We start from the raw sequence: 21,481 nt of genomic DNA, 5'->3' as shown, positions 1-21,481 counted from the left end.
TGGATTAAATGACACTGCAGGCTATACCCTGCTGCCCTTCCCACACCTTATATTCTTCTTATAGGCAGTAGGCACTTAATAATCACAGAAGTGGATCTTTAAAATATGTTTAAACATTTCTGTTTTCATGTAACTAGTTTCTGGGTCTGTGCCTTTAAAAAAAATCAGAAAAACGTGACTCAAATGTAGCGTCCGCAAGAGGACTTGGGAGTGAGAATGCTGATCATTGGAGCACCAAACTTTTCTGCTAGGTAGCCAGATGGTTACCACACATTCTCCAGTTAGGGATCTAGATTCCTGTACAGTTGCTGAAGAATGGGATCCCTGAAACACAGCATGCTGAGTAAGGAGCCACCAATAATCTACCATCTCTCTTCAGGGACTTAGGTGCCTATCTCAAGGCTGCATGAAAGTACCTCTCTCTAATATCTCTGGCTGTACATGTGTTTTTTCTCCTTGGAGAGACTTTTCTGGGAACAGCTTCTACTGGTTTGAAGTTGGGTTATTTTTCTCCTGGAACCACCATTTTTGGTCTGAAGAAACAGAAACACAATTGTACACCTGTTTCTTCTTCTGGGAGAACAGCAATTCTCCTGGTAGAAATGTAGTACTTTTATGTGATCTGTAATTCACAACACAGAGCACTGTCCTGGCATTAGGTGTGTATACCTGCTTTTTTTTGCAAAACTGTGGCCCAGTGGTCTCCTGTAAGTGGTTTTGCTTCCCTTCAGTGATTAGAACTTGCACCTTGCATGTGGGTGACTTAGTTTCACTTCTCAGAGAACTGATTAAATTTGATGGGTTAGGTGTTTAGGTCCATATACAGTTGGGGAGAGACTCTGGAGACGCAGAAGTGTTCTAATAGAAAGAGGAGAGCAGATGGCTTCTCCAGTGGCTGATTGAGAAAGGCCAGAGATGCCAATAACAGATGTCCAGAGAAGTAGCCAATAAGAAACACCGGTGGAACCTGAGCTGCACTGTCCACTAGGCATCTGCATATACCTCTAGTTCAAAAACCCTTGTCTCGTTTCTGAGGATAGTTGCCTGATGGCTTCTGAAGAGGAGAACGAAGTGGTGGTGCCTGCCATTTGCTCTATAACCTAGTGATTAAAACACTCACTCAGGAAGTGGCAGGTTAAGCAACTACTGTTGAAGTTGGGCCACAAGGTAGCCATAAGAACAAGACTTTTAGGGCCAGAAGGAGACCAAGGAGGAGGGAATGTTTCTCTGTGGCCGAGGAAGGATGGTGGTTTCCTGGGAAGAGGGGAGTCTTGGTTTCTACTTCCTGATGACAGGGCTTTTTATTTCTTAGAACAATGTTTAAAAATATGCATAAACAGTGCTGGGATGAGGTAAGAAGGAGCCCACTGTTTATAGCAGTCCCTTTGTGGAAGAGTCCTGTGCATCAGGTTGGCTTATACATTTTGTGTTAAGTATGCAGCAGGGACTGGAATTAAGGACTCTCCCCAACCTCTTGGCTACAGTGACGCAATACTTTTTTGCTTCCTATTCTTCTGGCCCTGTAGTACCCCTGTCCAACCTCCTCTGTAGTATGAAGGTGGAAAGATGTGAATTCGAACTTGTTAGGGTCTAGAATCCAGGTCTCCCACTTCTTTGCTGAGGGCTCTTACCACTGGGTAAATCATAAGCACCACAACCACTTCCTTTTCTGACCCAAATTCAACATTTTTAATGTAAGTTAGATGAGGTCAGGCCATACCCACAAGTGAAAGTCTCTCTGGGGAGTTAGATACAACACCTGCAGACGTCTATAAGGAGCTTTCCAGTCAAGCATGGAGGCATTTGAGGATTTGTGAGGTTGCTTACAGTTTGCCTCAGTTTGAGACTTAGCAGCTAAATACCACCTAAGCCCTATTTAAATACCTAATGAACCATTTGAATATGGCCCTTTGGGTGCCTGTAGATATGTGGGATGTCTGCTTTGGCATGTGGTAATTACAGCGCATTGGAGCAAACTCGATTAATTGAGTCTGCTGGAACGTGCTAATAAGCACACTCCAGCAGCTATGGTGTCTCATGTATTCAGTGTCCTCACATTTCAAAATGGTAGTTGGGGGCACTTTACTAAAGCTCGTTCAACACGCTCCTCCTGCCATTTTGAAGCATGGGATGCTGAATATAGGAGACACTGTGGACGCTTTAAATAGAGTGGCTCCTCTTCAGTAAATGCATTACTTGAACTATGGCATTTAGCCGTAGTTACTAGACTGGAAAAAAACTGGTATTCTATTTTCTAAAGTTATCACTTTTGTTTCACTTTGTTGTTTTATTGGAATAAGATAAATCTATCTTGGCATGTATTGACCTAGGTTAAATACCGCATGGCTGGTGATGTTTCCAAGACTCTTTGCCATGTTGATGAAAAGGCAAAGGATATAGAGCACGCAAAGAAAGTATCACAACAAGTGAGCAAGGTAAGACTCTTAGCCACTGTATGAAAAAAATGTGGACATTATTGGCTCAATTTGCAGTAAGTTTTTTAGCTTGGGACAGTGTAACATTTTGTAGGAGACAAAATGAAAGAAAATAATTGGGAGAGAACATGATCAAAAAAGAAAAAAATATAAATCTTAACTTTTCCTCATGGATATAGTTATTAGATTCCATTCGTTTGTGATTTCTGAAAATCTTTAGAAGCAGACCATTTATGAACAGGTGTAAGTGCTTTCTAAAAGGCAGAGTGACTAACAGTATGGTCTTTCCGTCCAGGTTTTATACAAGCAGAACTGGGAGGAAACTAAAGACAAATACCTGCTTCCCCCTGATGCTCCTGAGCTTGTTAATGCAATAAAAAATACAGCACTATATAGTAAGGTAAGAGCAGCAGCTCGCTTAGAGCACTAAAGTGCAAGTAGTATTCCTAGTCGGGAATTATTTCATTAAAAATTATTTACTGTCTGATATATTTTTTTTTGTCTTTAAGAAACTCTACACAGAAGACTGGGAAGGAGACAAAACATTGTTTTATCCATATGATGACAGTCCAGAATTGAGAAGAGTAGCAAATGCCCAAAAGGCTCTCAGCGATGTAAGTACCAAAACCCACTTCTCTTCTTCCACTATTGTGGAAGTGTTACACTGATATCCTCAACTTCTCAGTAGACTTACACTGACATAAAGCCATCGTAATGGTATTGGCTGCTGTATATGTAGAGAAAATGTACTGACTGCTGTATATATAGAGAAACAAGTCCTTTCTGTATAGAAACATACTGAATGTATGGTTTGTACATGGCATGTTATATATATAAAAATCGAAGAGGTTGAAAATTCTGAGTTGTATTGACAGGAATTAATTTAATCAAGTTATTAAGTCTCTGATATGCTGTATTTAGTGTGACACGAGGTCATTTAATATATTTCAGAGCTGGGCCTCTAAATAGGGTGACCATATGTCCTGGTTTAGCTGGGACATTCCCAGAGTCCATAGCCTAGTCCCAGCTGGTTGGTCAAAAGTCCCAGGCCAGAGTGTGGTGGGGAGGTGTCATGGCATAGTGTCCAAGACAGGTAGGCACTACTGCCAATATGCAGAAGCAAGGTGGGTGGGCTGGAGCAGGTGTCACCCTGTCCACATGTGGCATGTCTTTGGTCCCACACAGCAGCAGTGGTGTCTTCCTGACCACCTGCCTGGTGCAGTGTGCCCTCTGTCTCCCCACTGGATTCTGGCCTGGGACTTTTGACCAACCAGCTGGGACTAGCCTATGGAATCTGGGAGCGTCCCAGTCAAACCAGGACATATGGTCACATTATGTATAAACGTAGTTCTCCCACCTGTAAAACAAGGATAACAGCACACCTATATGGATATGTGAGAATGTGTGTGTAACTCATTGATGTTTATTGGAGAACTCTGAGAACTGAGGTCAGCCCCTTACAGGATTATATCTGTAAAATCCAAAGTATTTGCTTATTTAAAAATAGTGTCCTAACAAATTAGTTATTTTTTCTCAGAAGACTCCACAGTAATTACATTGGTTCAAAGAGTTTATGTTGCAGAAGTGAAAATGAGTACTTCTGTTAAAAGAAGCATTAGTGAAGTCAGAAGAAAATGTTCTGTTGCTTATTTAAACAGGCAGTTCTTGTAAATGTTTACCTCTTTCTTTATTTCAGATTGTCTACAAAAAAGGGCATGATGAACGGAAAGCTAAATACACTTCTCTGCCAGACCCACCTGATATGGAACTTGCCAAGAAAGTGACTAAGCAGCGCAGCGATGTGAGTATACTCCAGGGCTTGTTCTAGCCTAAAACCCCCACTAAAGATGCTGGAGAGGAAAGAACATTCAAGTGCATGTACGTTAGATGCCAACTGGGTTCAAACAATAATTAAGAAATTAGGGAATAGAAAGACCATATGGTCTTCAGTTAGGAATACCAGTTATTCCTTCTTCATCAGTTCCTTAGTTTACTGCCTTTCTCCTCAGAAATCTCAGGGAAAATCCTGACATCTCAGGTGACATGGCAAAATTTCTACTGACATCACTGGGTCTAGGATTTTATCCCTCTTTAACCTGTTTTTCTGTCTCTTGCTGTCTGTCTAACAGTCACACATTCCTACCTTCCTCAACTTCCCATTCTATTTTCCCTTTGCTTCTCTTCTCCTCTTATAGTGCTCTGTACACTACAGTTGACAACCATTATTGAGATGTCTATTATGCTGCTTGTTCACATTCGAATAGCAGCATGTTTATAGGTCCAACTGCATTTTACTGTATTTTCTTGCATAAAACATACCCTGGAATATACTACACACCTTTGTTTTTGAATGGCAGAATCTTCATCTGGCTCACCCTCTTTTCCTGCTTCACTAAAGCTGAAGCCATAATTATTACTGAAGACGAGTCTTCATGAATGGTTCTATGATTTTGAAGAGCTAAAGAGTTTCCAAGGCTGTGAAACAGGAAATTGATGAGAAGCAGCTAGCAGACAGTAAAACTGCCTTAAGAAAGGTTAGATAGATTAATGGAACATCAAGACCAGTAAAAAGAAGATGATCTTTAACACCTCTGAAGTGAAGCAATCTGCTTCCCCACTTAATACATACACCTGAATTCTGGTGGGTGGACTTTTTGGGGAAAGGTGCATGTTGTATGTGAGAAAATATTGCATTTTGTATACAATATGGTATTTATATGGAGTAAATTGATTATATTTAAGAAAACATCTGATAAGTTAGACAGTTGATCTTCTTGTATGAAATATACCTAAGAGTGATCAAGCTGACTGATGAAATAAAATGTATTTTAATATTCATTTCACTGAATAGTCATCACACAGACATGTGCATGAGTGCACACACACACAAAATCAAATGCTGTTAAGTTCACAGACCTCAGTTAGCAGAAGAGTTTGGCAAACAAAATGTCTCCATCCTTAGTTTGCATACTAAATAGATAATAGAATCAAGCACTAAACTCAGTGATTTTGAGTGATGATTATCAAGAGCTCTGGCACCAATAATCTCTACTCTATATCTAGCTGTAGTTGTAATAAAATGTACTAAAGAATTCAGGAGATGGGTTGAAGTGTAGGGAGAGAAATGCTTAACAAATAATGAGGACAAAATCATATAATCTTTTAAGCTAAAAGTAGGATTTCAACTCAGTTCAGAATTCAGCTGTGATTAAAAAATATATGTGAACACATTGCTTTGTACCAGTAATAAATGGCAACACAACATTAAAACATTGCAATTATATATCTTTTGAGGTTGCAAATAAATAAATAAATCAATCATTTAGAGATTTTTTCAGATGGCGAAATTTCTTTACAACCTTATATAAATATAGGTCAAAAGATTAATGGATGTAAAAAAAATTGTCATGAGAATGGCCGGAAGAAACAGTCATTATTTAAAGCTAATGACATAGTAGTAGTAGTCTACAGCATATAGTTCATGCCAGTGAAGACAATAGGATTGTGTTAGAATATTTTGGCATATCCACTCTTGATCAGCAAGGTAATAACTGAACCAGTATGGAAGTACACGTATCTTTTGGGATAAGGATTACCGTGAAGTACCACGATGAAACCTGAAGTATAATGACATCAAATCAAAACCTTTGCACTAGGTCAATTATGAAATGGAGCTTGAACAAACAATAGTTTATTTCCTGATAATCTTGAGTGTAGTCTGATCAAAGTCATAAGGACTATACCCAGGCCTACATTAGTTTGGGTAGTCCACTAGGATTCTATAATATTTTGTTTCTGAAACGGTAAACTTGAGAGGGTAAAATAGGTTGCCTGGGTTAGAAGTATGCAAGTGAAGTCTCAGTGCTGAGTGCAAACAGAATTTATATAAGCGACTTAAAAAGAGATCTTTTTATTCAGGAAATAATTTGATCCACTGAGTGGGTGTTGAAACAACTAGAGCTGGAAATACAGCTGGTGAAATTAGTGCATCTGAAAAAATAATACTTTTTTATAAAAAGGTACAACAGTTTATTAAATCTAAGGCAGGTAATACATACATGCAGGAGAATTCAGCATTAAGAGAAACCAAGATGTGTATAGACATGGAGATGGGAAAACGAAGAGTGAAGAAAAAAGTTACTGCTGTATGACAACTGCTTTTCCTACTACAACCAATTGTGTAAAAAGAAAATCTGGTGGCAACTGTTAGAAGTGACAGAGGAGAGTAGGATTCAGGAATAATTGAGCAGCCCCATCTTGCATTGCCAGCAAGCTGGTACAAATTTTAAGCAACTATAAATTTGCCAAGTTTGGTGCGTATTGTTCAGTGTGCTATTGTAGATTTTGTGGGGCAGAGGGAGAAAGCCATATGCTCTCTGGCAGAAATTTTCTGGCAGAGCTTGTGTATTCTGGAACCTAAATCAGTTTTCACCAAAGGAATTTGTCATAGTGCCATCCACTGGAGTAGACTAATGGCAAACAACCTCCATTTTGGTGAAAATGTTGTGGAATAGAAGAATTATTTCAAATATCAGCTTCACAGATCCAATGGAGACAACAAGAGGGAACCAGAGATTAACTAATCAGTGAAATAATCAAGTTAACCTGTTCTTCAAACATCTAGGCAATAGCTAACAAAGGGAATTTAAGGCACTTTCAAACCTGAAGCTGTGTTTTTAAAGCACCAGTTTTGAAAACAGACCTGTGAAGCAGAGATGCAGAGCAATATCCAGAAAGGTTGTCATTTATTTTATTTTATTTTATTTAAGCTTAGTTTAGTTTAGTTCATTATCATAAGATTAACCTTCATTATTTCATGTTATTATGTTGTAGCTTAAGTACCAGGAGGACTATAAAAAGGCCAAAGGCAAGTGGAGTCAAACTCCTTGCTACGATGTTGCAGTTGCAAAAATGAATGCTAACAATATAAGTACGGTAAGCGAATTATTTACACATTCTTTCAAATATACTGTTTTAATGCTGCTTTTGTCAATTGAAAAGCTTGAATTTTTTCTTTTCCATTTATAGAACTGGTCTTTTTCTATTTAATCTACCTCATAGATGGCTAATGTATAGGGTTAATGTATTTTATATATTTTCTCTTACACAGAGAAAATACCAGGAAGACTATGAGAACATGAAAGACCAAATCTACTTTATGCAAACTGAAACTCCAGAGTATGAGGCCAATAAACGAGCTGGACTTGCTGCCAGTAAGGTATGTTAAGAACATCTCCTATATATTTATCTTGGGCCCAGTCTGAAGCCCTTGTACACAAGTTGCCACTGAAGTTGTCCAAAAAATTTGTCTTACATTGCAGATTTTAGTATACTTCTGCAAAGCTCCTAATGACTCTTAGAATTAATAAAGATTTGCAGCTGCAATATCCTATTGGTATAAAACTTTCCTCTCTGTTTTGTCTAAGCAGATCCTCAGTTGGCATGAATCAGTGTAGCTCCATTGCCTCATATTAATAAGGATCTGGCCCAGTATTTCTAAATTTAAGACATATCCTGATCAATGTTTTTAAGCCTTATCAGATTGGCAGTGCCCTTATTCGAATTTCCAAATACTTGTAAACCTCTTATAATTACCAGAAAAGTAAATATATCAGTGCTAACAATGGGTAGCATGGAAGTTATTTAAATTATTGTATATCTGTTTTGAGAGGTTGACGGAGAATACTCGAAGGGGTGCTTGATGATGAAAAGAGCCAGTGGTATTTTCTGGTTTTTTTCTGAAAAAACAAATCAGCATTTTGTGCCATATCACCTCTTTCCTTGTTTCTTTTCATGGCCCCCTTTGGGTCATGATACAGTGATTTAAGAACACTGTCTTAATTAGTACTGGGAAGGACTATCTGGTTCATTTAGTCTTTCACTACAGGCAATAATGTAAAACAGCATCCGCTGTAGCCCCTCTCGAACATAGCACAAGGTCTTTTAGTACGTAAGGGCCTTTTTGCACCTTATGCTGTAAACTGAACAAATGTTAATCAGCTTAGTGTTGTTTGGCTTAACGCTTACATGGTAAGGTAAAAAACCATCTCTGACTGTCCTTCACCTGCACAGCTGTGACTTGCCACTAGAAGCTTGGTGAGCAGGGGCAGGACTAAAAGCTAGGGGCAGGACTGGCTCGCTACTCCTGTCAAACAGAGCAAGCACCACAGCTTCAGAGTGCCTAGCGGCCGTGGTGCCTCCTGCAACCACTCGGATAACCCGCTGCCTGAGCTCTGAGGGGCCCAGTCCTTTTTTTCTTCAGATCCCAACCCCCCATGTTGCCCCCGCCCAGGCTGCCATCTGGGTGGGCGCTGCCTGAGCTCCAAAAAAGATCAGGCCCCTTGGAGCTGAGGCAGCACCTGTCAGGCTGGTAGCCCTCCAAGGGTCAGCAGCCCCCAGAAGCACTGTGCTCTGCCCTGCTGCACCCCAGTGTCTCTGCTTGCCCTGACTTGGAGGAGCCATTGCATCCTGGGATGATGGAGGACTTCGACTTGGGTGGAATAGCTGTAGGAAGTGGCCACACCTTAATGGAACAGGAGCAAAATTAGGCAGAGTAGCGATAATTCTGCTCTGGAGCTGTGGTTTAACTTTAAGCCAAATAACAAGTACTTAAAGCCACTTAAAAGTGTTAATTTGCAGCCAATTCAGGGGTTAAAAGCTCCAGAAGCCATTTAAATTTACCGTGTAGCAAGGCCCTAAAACCAAAACCCACAAAAGCTGCAGTGTGCCTCAGGAAGAGACCTCTGTATGTTTTTATAATTATCCAGGTCAATTGGAATTTAGCTTGTAGAACAGTTTGTTCACAAGGTGCACATTTTTTTTTTTAGATATATTACATGAAAGCGGGTACATGAGAAGAGTTTGCATTGTATTGGGTGTTATATTTAGTTTATTGGCATCCTATTGGGGTGTAATTGTGCAAGGACTTTCACTCTTTCTTTAAAAAGCATAATCCAGTGCTATGTGGAGATACCTGGGCTAACTGTGGCAGAGCTAGGTTAACAGAGCACCCTGCTTAGGCTAGTTAGTTCTGTTGAGAAACTATACTAGCCCACCTGGAGCACTATCTAGCATGGCTATACTACTTCTGCTACCTCAGCAAACTAATTCAGCGATAGCTTTGGTATTACGTTACATGACATTATATACATTCTTGGCTTCCAAGAGCAGCCCCCCAGAAAAGGTGAATGCCAACACAGAAACAAATTTTGTTTAATTTCTGTAGGTGAAATACAGAGAAGACTATGAAAAGAAAAAAGATAAAGCAGATTATAACGTGCTTCCTGCTACAGAGAATCCGTTACTCAGACAGCTAAAAGTTGCAGGAAATCTTCTAAATGAGGTAAGTACCATAAAATTTGGATTAAACAATTTAAGCAATGTTTAAAAAACAAACAAATTGTCAGTTGTTTACAGTAAAGTCTCTTCATTGAACCACTTATTATTTGCAGTTTATCATATGAATTGTTATTTACTGTGGGATATCACAATCTAGACCAGTAATACTCAGCTTCTCATGAATGTGAATCTTCCTCATTACTTTACTTTATTTTCTTCTGCAGAAATTATACAAGGAGGACTATGAGAAATTAAAAGGAACAAATATGAATTACTGTGAAACTCCGAAGTTTCAAGTTGATAGTGCTTTGCACAACTTTAGTGATGTATGTATATTTGCAGTTGTTCCTGTGTTTTTGAATCAGCTTTCTCAATTCTGTATTTTTATAAATGTGGGATTATTTTTCAGGCTAGATATAAAGATTCATATCAAAAGAATATCTTAGGACACTATATAGGCAGCTATGAAGACCCACACCATGCACACTGCATGAAAGTTGAAGCTATGAAGAGTGATGTAAGTATAATGGCATTTGAGTTATTTTCTATACTCTCATTTCAGGGCAAAACCATTATACTTATTTATTTAATATTGTCTTTATCTCCTAGAAAAATTACAAAGCTGATTATGAGGAAGAAAAAACAAAATGCTACTTCCCTCAAACCATAACTCAAGAGTATGAAGCTACAAAGAAATTAGACCAATGTAAAGACGTAAGTACACAGCAGTAGTTCAAATGCTTATGTGTATAAGGGCCTTGTCCAAAGCCCATGGAAGTCAATGGAAAGATTCCTATCAACTTCCATGGGCTTTGCATCAGACCCTTTCATGAGGCTGTTTTTTGAAGACCAGATATATATGTATTTTAGGAGCTTTTTGTGACATCTAGTGGTCAGGATATGCTCATTCTATTTATTTTTTTCTGATACATAAAACAAAGAAGGAAGCTTCTCAACTGTACATGGTGTTTTTTTAATAAACATATTGAAAATCAATTTACTCTCATTCTGCTGATTTATTCATTGAAAAACATCATCACAGGAACCAGTGGATGCATGTATGTTTAACTTCCACATTATTAACTGTACTCCAGATGATATAGTAATGTATTTGATAGCAAACTCTACGTACGTGTATGCATTGGTAACACACATTTTTATTTGTCCTCTAGTATACCTACAAAAAACATCCGGATCAAATCAAATTTACTTCGGTGTCTGACTCTCCAGTAATGAAGCAAGCACAGATCAATACCAAACAGCTGAGTGATGTAAGTCACCTGACAAACAAAACACCATGATTTTACATTTTCATTTTGCCTTGTTTAATATAAGCAGGTGATACAACTGGTGCAGGCCAATGAGATTACATCAGTAGAAAATAGAGATTGATTGGACTTCTAAAATCAAATCTATGTGCAAATTTCAAATCTCCTCTAAAATTGTTTCATCTGCAGTAATGTTTTTTTGTGTTTAATCTCTTTCTACCAGATGTTCTCTTCTTCTTCATGCTTGTCTTATAACTGTGAGAGATATAATATTATTTTTTACACAATGAGCTATTTATAATTTTTCAGCTGAGAGACTTGACTAGCCTCAAATTTTTTTTAGTGGTACATATTGTTAAAAGGTTTAAAATGGGAGAGCTGGAAAGAAAAGGAAGGCAACTGAGCACCACACTAAAAAAGAAAATGTTAGGTAGTCACAATAATTTCTTTGATCGTCAGTATGGGCTTTAATGAAGGAATCAACTCCAGTAATAGTTAGAAATACCACTAGGTCTATATAATGAGAAAAAATATTCATAAGGTAAGAACCATTTTAGGGCTACTGCTGATTGCTGGAGTTCTAGTTGTGCTAGATCATAGTTATGCTAAGCTATAGTTAAGTTACAGTGTTGAAAAGTGGTATGGGAGAAAGGAGCCTCCTGACTGCTGGATGACCCAGTAAGGAAGAAAAAAAATCCACACTAATGAGCAAAAAGACACTAAAGGTGTAGTACAAGAACAGCAGCTAAAAAACGCAAGGACAAATGTAGAAATTTAGAATTTACTAATGAGATAGATAATAAGTGTAGGTGTCTAAAAAGTTGGCAAATTAAAGAAGTAGAGACGAACATCTCAAAAGAGAGAGAGACATAAGAGTTGGCACAAAACTGGGGGGCATGGAAGTATAAATACAGGGGTTGGGAAATCTGTCTCATAGAGACCTAGGGATGCATGGATAATATACAGTGTCTCTTCCTGTCAGGGACATGCTTCACTAGGTTGAACTGATTATTAATCAGGCCAACTGGTGTGCTGTCTGACAACAATAAACCTTTCTGAGCTTTTGCCACCAAACACATATCCGAGTTGTGTTTTCTGCATCACCTTTGAAATCTGGAAGATGACTTGCTAGCATTGGCCTTCCAGAGCACACAGACACCTGCAGCCTCTATATCAAAAATGACAGCAACTAGATACCACCTGATAAAACATTCTGCATTCCTCCGAACAACACTGATGTCATCTAAGTCCCTGTTCAGTCTATGGCAATGAAAGATTTTTGCTCTCCTAGCTCCATACAACAAGTTCTGCAAACTTCTTGAAAAATAATAAGTAGCCATAGGTCCTACTGACTTCAGTATTATTGAGGGTGCTCAGAACATTGCTATCTCTTACTCTAGAATAGTGAAAAATGGCATCCCTTCGTACTAAATCTGTTACTAACACCCAAATTATGTGATACTATAAGGAGTCACTCTGTAAAAAAGACTACCTGGAACAGTTTATCAAAAGGACCTTCAAGAACGTTATCGTTCAAGGAAGTGTGTCAGACCTACGGCTAAATATGGTGCCCTTGAATGGAAATCTGAAAGAGGACAGCCAGCTATTTCTTGTGCCACTGAAAGAAATTGGGCTATCAAACCTGAACCTTTATCTTAGGTTCTCTATGAATGAGCACTATATCACACACTTACTCCTCTGCTTTAGAGGACATATTACTCTATATAATACTTCCATTATTTGGTACTCAGAACTTGCTCAATGGTAATATAGAAAGGGTACATTTTTATGTGTTATAAATGCTGAAGGTATTTCTGTTAGGTTTTATTGTAATAGCTTCAAGAGATTATCCTGTGTACAGGAAAGGGGATTATCGCTGTGGAAAATGTGGTAGGAATAGCCCCATGTATTTGTTCATTTGCCATGATTGCAAGTGATGCATTTATGCTGCAAAGCCCTTTGAAGTCAGTGTAAAAAGCCTTTAATTATGTTTTGTTTATATGTGCAAATATTTCTGGAAGTATCAGATATGAAAAATAATGAGAAAATGTATATTTTAACTCACAATAAGATGATATATTAAGCCTGTTCCAGTAAATATACTTTAAGATAATTGAGCTAATTTAGGGTTTTTAAGAGCAAATAGCTGGTTAACTCCAGACACATAAAGGTCAAGCACTCTTCAGCCTTATAACATAGAACTCTGCCAATGCATCTTGATCCAGAAATGTAACCCTTGTGCTATTCTAGTCCTAGATCTCAGATGAGTGAATACTGATAACTGAGCTGTGTTCAGGGTAGAGATAGGAGTCAGGATGAGATCATCTATCTCATTTTCACTTGTGACTTATTTAAGAGTGGAATTCACTTCTAGAAAAGTAAAGGCTAGTTCATTAACACGCTGCATTTTCTAGCCTTTTGTTTCTATTTTTGAAAAGCAAAAATACATATTTTTTTCCTAATCAAAATAAACTGTATTCAGTAGAATTGGGCTGAATTTCTGACAGTTGTAGTAGTTTCAGAGCTATAAAGGATTCTTAACTTTAAAATTAAAAAATGGCTTATCTAACTCACATTACTATAAACATTAAGGAAAGTGAGCTAGATTCCTGACTGGTGCAAATTGAAATAGCTTCATTGAAGTCAAGGACACTATACTGGTTTATACTACCTGATACATACAGCTTCTGATAGAGTTAAGGTATACCTCAAATTCAAATAAGCAAGAGACAGGAAAAACAGAATATTTGTAAAACTGAAAAAAGTATATCTTGTTCACTTTTATTCTCACTTTTAACTGCTGTCCCATGAGCTGTACATTTCCTACAAAAATATTTCTGATGATGTTTTTCAGTTGAATTATAAAGCTAAACATGAAGAAGAGAAATTCAAATGTTCTATACCACCAGATGCTCCTTTTTTCCTCCAGTCCAGAGTCAATGCATATAACCTGAGTGATGTAAGTATTCATTTTACACTTTTCTGTAGATGTCTGGACACATTCATAACAAAACTTTTGTTTGCTTCTGGATTATTAATGACAAGAACAAATGTAGGATATATGAACAAGCTCCAGGCACAGGTATAGATGTACTGCTGGATGCACTGGTAGATAACATTATAATATATATTAGTAATATACAGGATTCCTTGTAAAAATACTGAGATTCTTATTAACATGAAGTCTTTTTTATGTTGCTCAGGTGTATAAGGGGCCTAAGCTGGAGTTGGAGGAGGTCTAAGCTGGATCTTTGCAGCTACTTCAAAGACTCTTTGTGTGATTGAACTAGGTTCAGTGATTCTTGTATATGTAGGAATAGCGATTGAAAAGTTTTAAATCATAAATTGCATTAATTATCTAAATAGTTGGTGTGTTAACTTGTTACATGAGATGGGGACAATGGGTTTTTTATCTTTTAATTAAAACATCAGTATTTGACGTCATATGTCATTAATTTTTCTTTCACCAGAACTGCTATAAGTATGACTGGGAAAAGGCTAAATCTAAGCAATTTGAAATAAAAGTTGATGCGATTCCACTTCTTGCTGCTAAAGCTCACAGTAAAATTGCAAGCGATGTAAGTATGGAATAGGAAAATAATCATTCTAAATTTAGGTTAGATCATGGGCCATAGTTTTACATGTATGCTCTTGCTATGCAGGTGGCATATAAGAAAGACTATGAAAAGAATAAAGGAAAAATGGTTGGAGCTTTGAGCATTCATGATGATCCCAAGATGTTACATTCTGTGAAAGTGGCCAAACAGCAGAGTGATGTAAGTCCTTTATGACAATCTCCTATTTATTTATTTTTAAGTTCATGCTTAGTCCTTTATAGACATGACTGAAACAGTGATATTACCATCTTAGATTCTAACCAGAAAATGTCTAAGTAGTAAGAGAGTGGGCTGTTTCCAGCCCTCCTGGTACACCATCTATTTGTGCAGAGCCTTTATTTGGCACATGGTTTGTTATGGTCCCTTGCATCCTAGCATTGATTTTCCCTTCCAACTACATATCCCCTCTGAGGATCTTCTAAGTGGCGCACCCTATCCTTAACCCAGTTACTTTATACATTATCAAGCTATTAGCTAGTTTATGTAACATATTAATAAGATATGTGTTAGGTGCTGGTTCAATAGGTAGTGCACATAAAAAAATGTCAGATCAGTACTGCTGCCAGCGGATGAAGTTATTTCTTTCACTGAGTCAGTGTTGTACACTGGAGGCTTAAATCCTACTGACACATTGCTAATACATTGTGGTAGGACACATTATATTTGCAGGTAGCCCATAAACTATTTTCAAAACATGGCTTAATAATACTGGATGAATTGCAGTTTCTTTTCTAAGGAAATTTTAAAAAAGTAATGGTCTATACCTTAAACGTATGTCTTTTTAAAATATGACTAATGCCATCTTGGGGAATTAGTAGATACTTGAAATATGTAAAATATGTTGTCAGGAAAAATATTCTACTGAAAAGAACATCTGTTTTTCTGAAATGTTTTGTGTGTTAATCCAGTAGCAAAATGTATTTATTGAATTCCTTTTTACAGCGTGAATACAAAATGGGCTATGAATTGTCAAAGACCAGATATACAGCACCCCTGGACATGATTCCAGTTGCTCAGGCTAAGAAAGCTCAGGCTATTGCCAGTGATGTGGATTACAAGCATTTCCTCCACGACTACTCTTATCCTCCTGACAGTGTTAATATGGAGCTTGCAAAGAAGTCCTATGCTCTGCAGAGTGATGTAAGTAGTTATGGTTTTGCATGCATGGCAGTACTGCCTGGTTTTGTCAGTGTAACTAGTGCAGAGAAGTTTAAGGCTTCAAATATGTCAAAAGGATTATCCTAAATATACACTTAAAAATTATGTGCAGTGGTGTTTTACCAAGCAAGCAATCAAAACAAGCAGGAAGAATTTTAAGTCCTTGCATGGTCGTCATGAGACTATGATACGATTGGAGTAACAGAGATTTGGTGGCCTAGCTTGCATGACAGGAGCATTGTCATGGATGGGTATAAACTGGTCAGGAAGGAGAACCAGGGGAGAAAAGGAGGAGGAGTTGGTCTTTATGTGAAAGAGCTGTATTATTGTTCAGATGTACAGTATGAAACTGGGTATGGGCCTGTTGAAAGTCTCTGGATTAGGTTCAGAGGGGAGAACAATGGGGTGATGTCATGGTGTGTGGCTGCTATAGACCATGAGGCCAGGAGGATGAGGCTGTCTTCAAACAGCTAACAGAATTTTCCCTATCATAGGCCCTGGTTCTCATGGGGGGGACTTCAATCACCCTGACATCTGCTAGGAGGGCTATACAGCAGTGTACAAGCAATACAGGAAGTTTTTGGAGCATGTTGGAGCCAACTTCCTTGTGCAAGTCTTGGAAAGGCCAACTAGGGGTCATGCTCTTCTCGACCTGTTGCTCACAAACAGGGAATAATTGTTGGGGGATGCAGGAGAGCAGCAGTGACCACAAGATGATTAAATTCATGATCCTGAGGAAAGGAAGGAAGGAAGCAGCAGAGTAAAGACCCTGGACTTCAGAAAAGCAGACTTAAACTCAGTAACTGATGGGCAAGATGCCCTGGGAGGCCAGTCTGAGGGGGAAAGGAGTCCAGGAGAGCTGGTTGTACTTTAAAGAAGCCTTATTTAGCGTACAGGAATGAACTGTTCCAATGTGCAGGAAGACCAGCAACTGTCTGAACGTGCAGGAAGACCAGCTTGGCTTAGCAGAGAACTCTTCAATGAGAAAAAACACAAAAAAAGGAAACTTACAAGATCTCCACACGACTGAGAGAGCTGTCCCGGCTACTGGGCAGCTGCCTCCCAGCCACGTGGCGATCAAGAGAACTGGGGCTGGGAAAGCTATCCCAGTCCCGATCTCCATGTCTGGGAGGCAGCTGTCTGGCAGCCAGGACAGCTCTCCCAGCCATGTGGAGATCAGGACAGATCCCGATCTCCATGTGTCTGGCAGGCAGTGTCCCACCCAGCTGGGACAGCTGTCCCCACCCCTTGTGGCCTCCTGCTGCCTAAGCTACATGTGCAGTACGGCACATTAGTTAATGTGCTCTTTTTCTAGTACCTGTAACTGAATATTGCACATTAGACTAAGATACTGCATAGTAATAGCTGTCCATGTGTAGATGGTTACACTTTACTATGCATTAGATTAGTCTGAGGTGCAGTATAGTGTCTTGTGAAGATGCACTCACTGTGTCTAAATCAAGTTATTTTCTGTATGAATATACACAGATGATTTGCTGGTGACATTGTCAGGAAACACAGCTCAGGCAGAGAAGGCATCTTAATATGCATTTTTTCAAACATTCAAAGTACAATGCTGGAGTCATTTATTGTGATGCTTTGGTTAGACTCCCCTGGGCTTGCAGGACAGGTTTCTCTAGGAGCATCTTGACCTGTGTGAAGCATCAGAGGGTTTTAAAATACAAATATACTTTTGTGGACCTGGTATCTTCATGGCTGGGAGGCAGCTGCTGGGCAGCCAGGACTTTTCCCCCATCCTCCCCCCAGCCTGGGGCCAGCCCAGTCTCCCCCTGGATGTGGGATGGAGATGTCCTCTGAGCCAAGACAGCTCTCCCTCACCCTCTGGAGCTCAGGACTAAGCCCTCATGCCCCCTGCCAGCCCAGGACTAGCACCCAGGGGAGCCTGGAGCTCCCCATGGCTTCTGAAGGGGGGCCCGAGCAGGATAGGAGCAGCCAGGGAGCCTGGACTGGGCTGCTCCTGTCGGGCTCAAGTTTGTCGGGCTCCCCAATGGGAGCACACATGTAGACGTGCACTGGGAAGTGTTTTAATGAGATAACTGGACATGGTATAAGGGACTGTGAGAGAGATTTTTTTTCATATTAGAACCCCAGTTTAGTTGTTAAAGTAACAAAATGTCTTGGTCCAGAAACCGTGATTATTTTTTTAATTAGTTTTTATTAACAACCAACACTTCAGTGTATTTTAACACCACTTGTAAATAGTGTAACTTATTTCCTACAGAAATTTCAATGCTGAGAACATAAAGAGGCCTCAGTAGATTTTTCAATACTTTTTATTTGTTCTATGGAACTTTCAAGTTCCATAATGAAAATTACCATTTTTCAAGAAACTGAAAAGCTGTAAATTGGTGTTGTCTAAGGAATATTGCAACCTTCCTGATTACTTGACAGAATGTGTAACCTCTATAAGCTAAACATTTCCTAGTCCAAGTAAGTTAAAAGCCTCCTGATATACCTAGTGGATAACATATGCTGTATCAACTTAATATTTGGTTCAAGGATTTATATGTTTCACAGAACCACCTGAGGAAACGTTTGAGCTCCGTAAGCCAGATCACATTTGTTTTGGTAATTTAGAAGCTTCATTGACAAAATCAGTGGAGACTACAGTTCCATATTGTAACTGCTCTGATTGAAGGAATTTGTGAGAAATTATAATTCATGATATGAATGAAATATTGGTGATACACTGCTATTCAGATAACTTACTAACATTTTTTTAAAAACGCAATGTCTAAACCTAACAGTATGCCCATATTTTAAAATATGAATATTATGAAATCTCTTGAATGTATCACTTAACGTGTTTCTGTTAACTGGAGAGTGTACACAATGAGTGTATTTGAGGGAAGATAGATAAATAACTTTATAGCACAAGAGAAGCAACCTTTGGAAATGTAGAGATTGATAGGTCTTTCCTTTTTACAACTGGGTATTTTCTTCTTTCCTCTGCCATTTACAAAATGCCAGTTTTGTTCATATGGAAATTAACATTTTTAAGTTCACTTGCAGATGGGTAACTCAGACAAATGGAATCTTTCTCCTTCCATTTAACTCTTCATTTTTCTCTCTCTTTTTAGAATGAATATAAATCTGATTACAATAACTGGATGAAAGGTTGTGGCTGGGTGTCATTAGGGTCACTGGAAACGGAGAAGGCTAAGAGAGCTTCAGACATTCTCAGTGAGGTAAAATTGATATACCAGTTATGAGCCACTAGAAGAATATTAAAGCAAAATAGTACTCTTCATACAGTATAGCATCCTGCTCTTCTGCATGTGAAATACCCAATGCCAATCAATGCTGCTAATGGGAATTCCTCTTAGGATGAAGTTCTGTATGCAGTGAATATACAGTGTTAATTTAAAGGGTAGGCAATTAGCCATCTTATTTACTTAGATTCACAATTATTCTTTTTGGAAGAAATGCTGCGTAATATTGATTTTATGAATGTTATTAAAGCCACAAATAAGCAAAGATCAAATTAAGTAAGGAAACATAGTTCATGTCTTGAAAAGGCTTTTAGGTTTCATTGAAATAATTGATATTTGGTGCTTAAAGACATTGGAGAATTTGGGTCCACATTATTAAACTCAAAAAATATAAATCAAAATTAAATTAATAGTATTGGATTGGAATCAAATCAGTTACAGCAAATGAGAATAACTGATGATCAAATCTTAGTAAGTCCCTAAAAGGTTTCAAGGTTCATTTGCTTACAAAGCCAATTAGACTTGATTAAATGAAATTGTTTATCATTTGGGACTAACATGAAGGTTAATAATTTAACATTAACACCCAGTTACCTCATCTCTGAGATCACCATCTCAAGGGCAAGTAAATCTTACCCCCTGAATTTCACTCATGCTTATAGTTCAATGACATGGACATACAGGCTAGGGGTTTAGGTATATGCATGATTTAATGAGAGATGAAAACAGGTAGGGCTTTATTATATAATCAGCTGCTCTGCAACAGCTTCTTGTATACATGATTATGGACTGCAGAAGGGTCCCTGAGAGGTGCTGCTAGGTGTGTTGGATCAGATGTGACACTGGTCCTCTAACCCTTTTTACTTCAGCTGCAGGGAAGGTCCACTAATCTGGACCCTAGCCTTCTCAGACGGCTGACCTGAGGCACGCTATTGGACCCCAGGCCTTCCCTCAGGGGCCTGGGCTCCCTGCTTGGGGTCCTTGAATATCAAACTTAAATCAATAAAACTTTAATACATAAGGTTGCACTTATCTGTGTTCATGGTACACAGTCTCCACTGTCCACTGTCCACATAGTGTGTCCGGTGCAGCCCAGCAGCCCAGGTTTGGGCATGGGCAGGCTGCAGAGCTGTTGCCACATGCAGGAAAAAACACCCAGCTAACTTCTGCCTTGTACAACTGCCTCTCTTATACAACCACTGCTGGCTGCTTTTAGCTCCCTGCACCTGTGGAAACAGGCTCTTCTGCCCTGTCTTGGCTGTCAGGCTCCCAATTGCCCACAGCTGGAGACATCTTCCTAGTTGGGGTGGTAATTGCCAATGCACCTGCAGTGTGGCTGTCCAGCTGGTCCATGCATCCATGGCGTGGCTGTGTCTGAGGGCAGTTGGGGGAAGCTGTTCTGTGCCAGAGATGGCTTGGGTGCACTTCCTTCTGCAGTGATGAGGCTGGGCCCTGTTACCTCCCCACTAGCTTGTGGCTCAGGTATTTGCAAAGCTGGTGGATCCTCGTCCTCGCTCTTCCGCAAGAAGTCTGCATTGTGGTTCCATCATCTCAGGAAGTATTCTATAGAAAAATTGCAACCTTGTAGCCTTAAACTCCCTTGTAACAACTGGCAGGGGTATCTAGCTTGGCCTTTTTCAGCCACTAAAATGGTGCATAGTCTGTTATTACTGTAAACTTCCGCCCTATCAAATAATAGTGGAAGCTGTCAATAGTCTATTTCATGGCCAAACACTCCTTCGTATGGTGGTGTACCCCTGTTCCTGGGGCTGTAGTTTTCTACTAATATATGCCACTGGATGTTCCCCTTTGTCCCCCAGCTGAGACAGTACCACACTCTTGGCTTCTTCTAGTACTGCCATCAGATGCTGTAGGTCGTCTTCCCAGGTTTCTGAGTACACTACCACATCATCAATATATGCAGAGGCATGTCCCCAATGAAGTGTCAGTACATTATCCACTAGGTGCTGGAATGCTGTTGCTGCTCCGTGCAGGCCAAACCGCATCCGAACAAACTTGTAAAGCCGCCACGTGGTGGCAAAGACGGTCTTCTCCTGGACACTTGATTCCAGGGGTATTTGCCAGTACCCCTTGGCTATGCTTGGATAAAATGTGCCCCTCACATCTGCTCCAGTAGGTGCTCCACTCAAGGCATGCAGTAAGCGTCAAAGCATGCTAAGCTGTTAACTTTCTTAAAATCAGTGCAAAGCCTTATAGTCACATCCTTTTTTTGGGACCATGATGGTGAGTTTTGCCAGGCACTTCTAGATTTACTCACCACCCCATCTGCTAGCATCTGAGCCATTTCCCTATGCACAGCCCCTTGGATTTTCTGGGGGATCCACTGCTACTCCTCCACTGGTACAGTCTTTCCCAGTGGGAACTCAATTTGATGTTCTACCCATCATGTTTTCTCTGGGCTGTTTGAAAAT

At 39.3% G+C, this 21,481-nt stretch overlaps 1 protein-coding gene across 1 annotated transcript in view; it reads left to right on the top strand.

The window, feature by feature from the left end:
* Positions 1 to 21,481, top strand: part of NEB (nebulin) — a 207,897-nt gene that overhangs the window by 10,205 nt on the left and 176,211 nt on the right. Inside the window, exons 7-22 of the mRNA XM_019553612.1 lie at positions 2,331 to 2,435; positions 2,731 to 2,835; positions 2,945 to 3,049; positions 4,132 to 4,236; positions 7,269 to 7,370; positions 7,546 to 7,653; positions 9,661 to 9,777; positions 9,998 to 10,099; positions 10,183 to 10,290; positions 10,383 to 10,487; positions 10,946 to 11,044; positions 13,896 to 14,000; positions 14,512 to 14,619; positions 14,704 to 14,817; positions 15,601 to 15,798; positions 18,918 to 19,025. Coding sequence (XP_019409157.1) covers positions 2,331 to 2,435; positions 2,731 to 2,835; positions 2,945 to 3,049; positions 4,132 to 4,236; positions 7,269 to 7,370; positions 7,546 to 7,653; positions 9,661 to 9,777; positions 9,998 to 10,099; positions 10,183 to 10,290; positions 10,383 to 10,487; positions 10,946 to 11,044; positions 13,896 to 14,000; positions 14,512 to 14,619; positions 14,704 to 14,817; positions 15,601 to 15,798; positions 18,918 to 19,025 — 1,794 coding nt within the window. The remainder of the gene's footprint in view (positions 1 to 2,330; positions 2,436 to 2,730; positions 2,836 to 2,944; positions 3,050 to 4,131; positions 4,237 to 7,268; positions 7,371 to 7,545; positions 7,654 to 9,660; positions 9,778 to 9,997; positions 10,100 to 10,182; positions 10,291 to 10,382; positions 10,488 to 10,945; positions 11,045 to 13,895; positions 14,001 to 14,511; positions 14,620 to 14,703; positions 14,818 to 15,600; positions 15,799 to 18,917; positions 19,026 to 21,481) is intronic.

Source organism: Crocodylus porosus, unplaced genomic scaffold, assembly GCF_001723895.1.
Source record: "Crocodylus porosus isolate Cpor-Errol unplaced genomic scaffold, CroPor_comp1, whole genome shotgun sequence".
Taxonomy (NCBI): domain Eukaryota; kingdom Metazoa; phylum Chordata; order Crocodylia; family Crocodylidae; genus Crocodylus; species Crocodylus porosus.
Note: the sequence above shows the minus strand (reverse complement) of the source record. Positions and strands in the feature narration are given on the sequence as shown.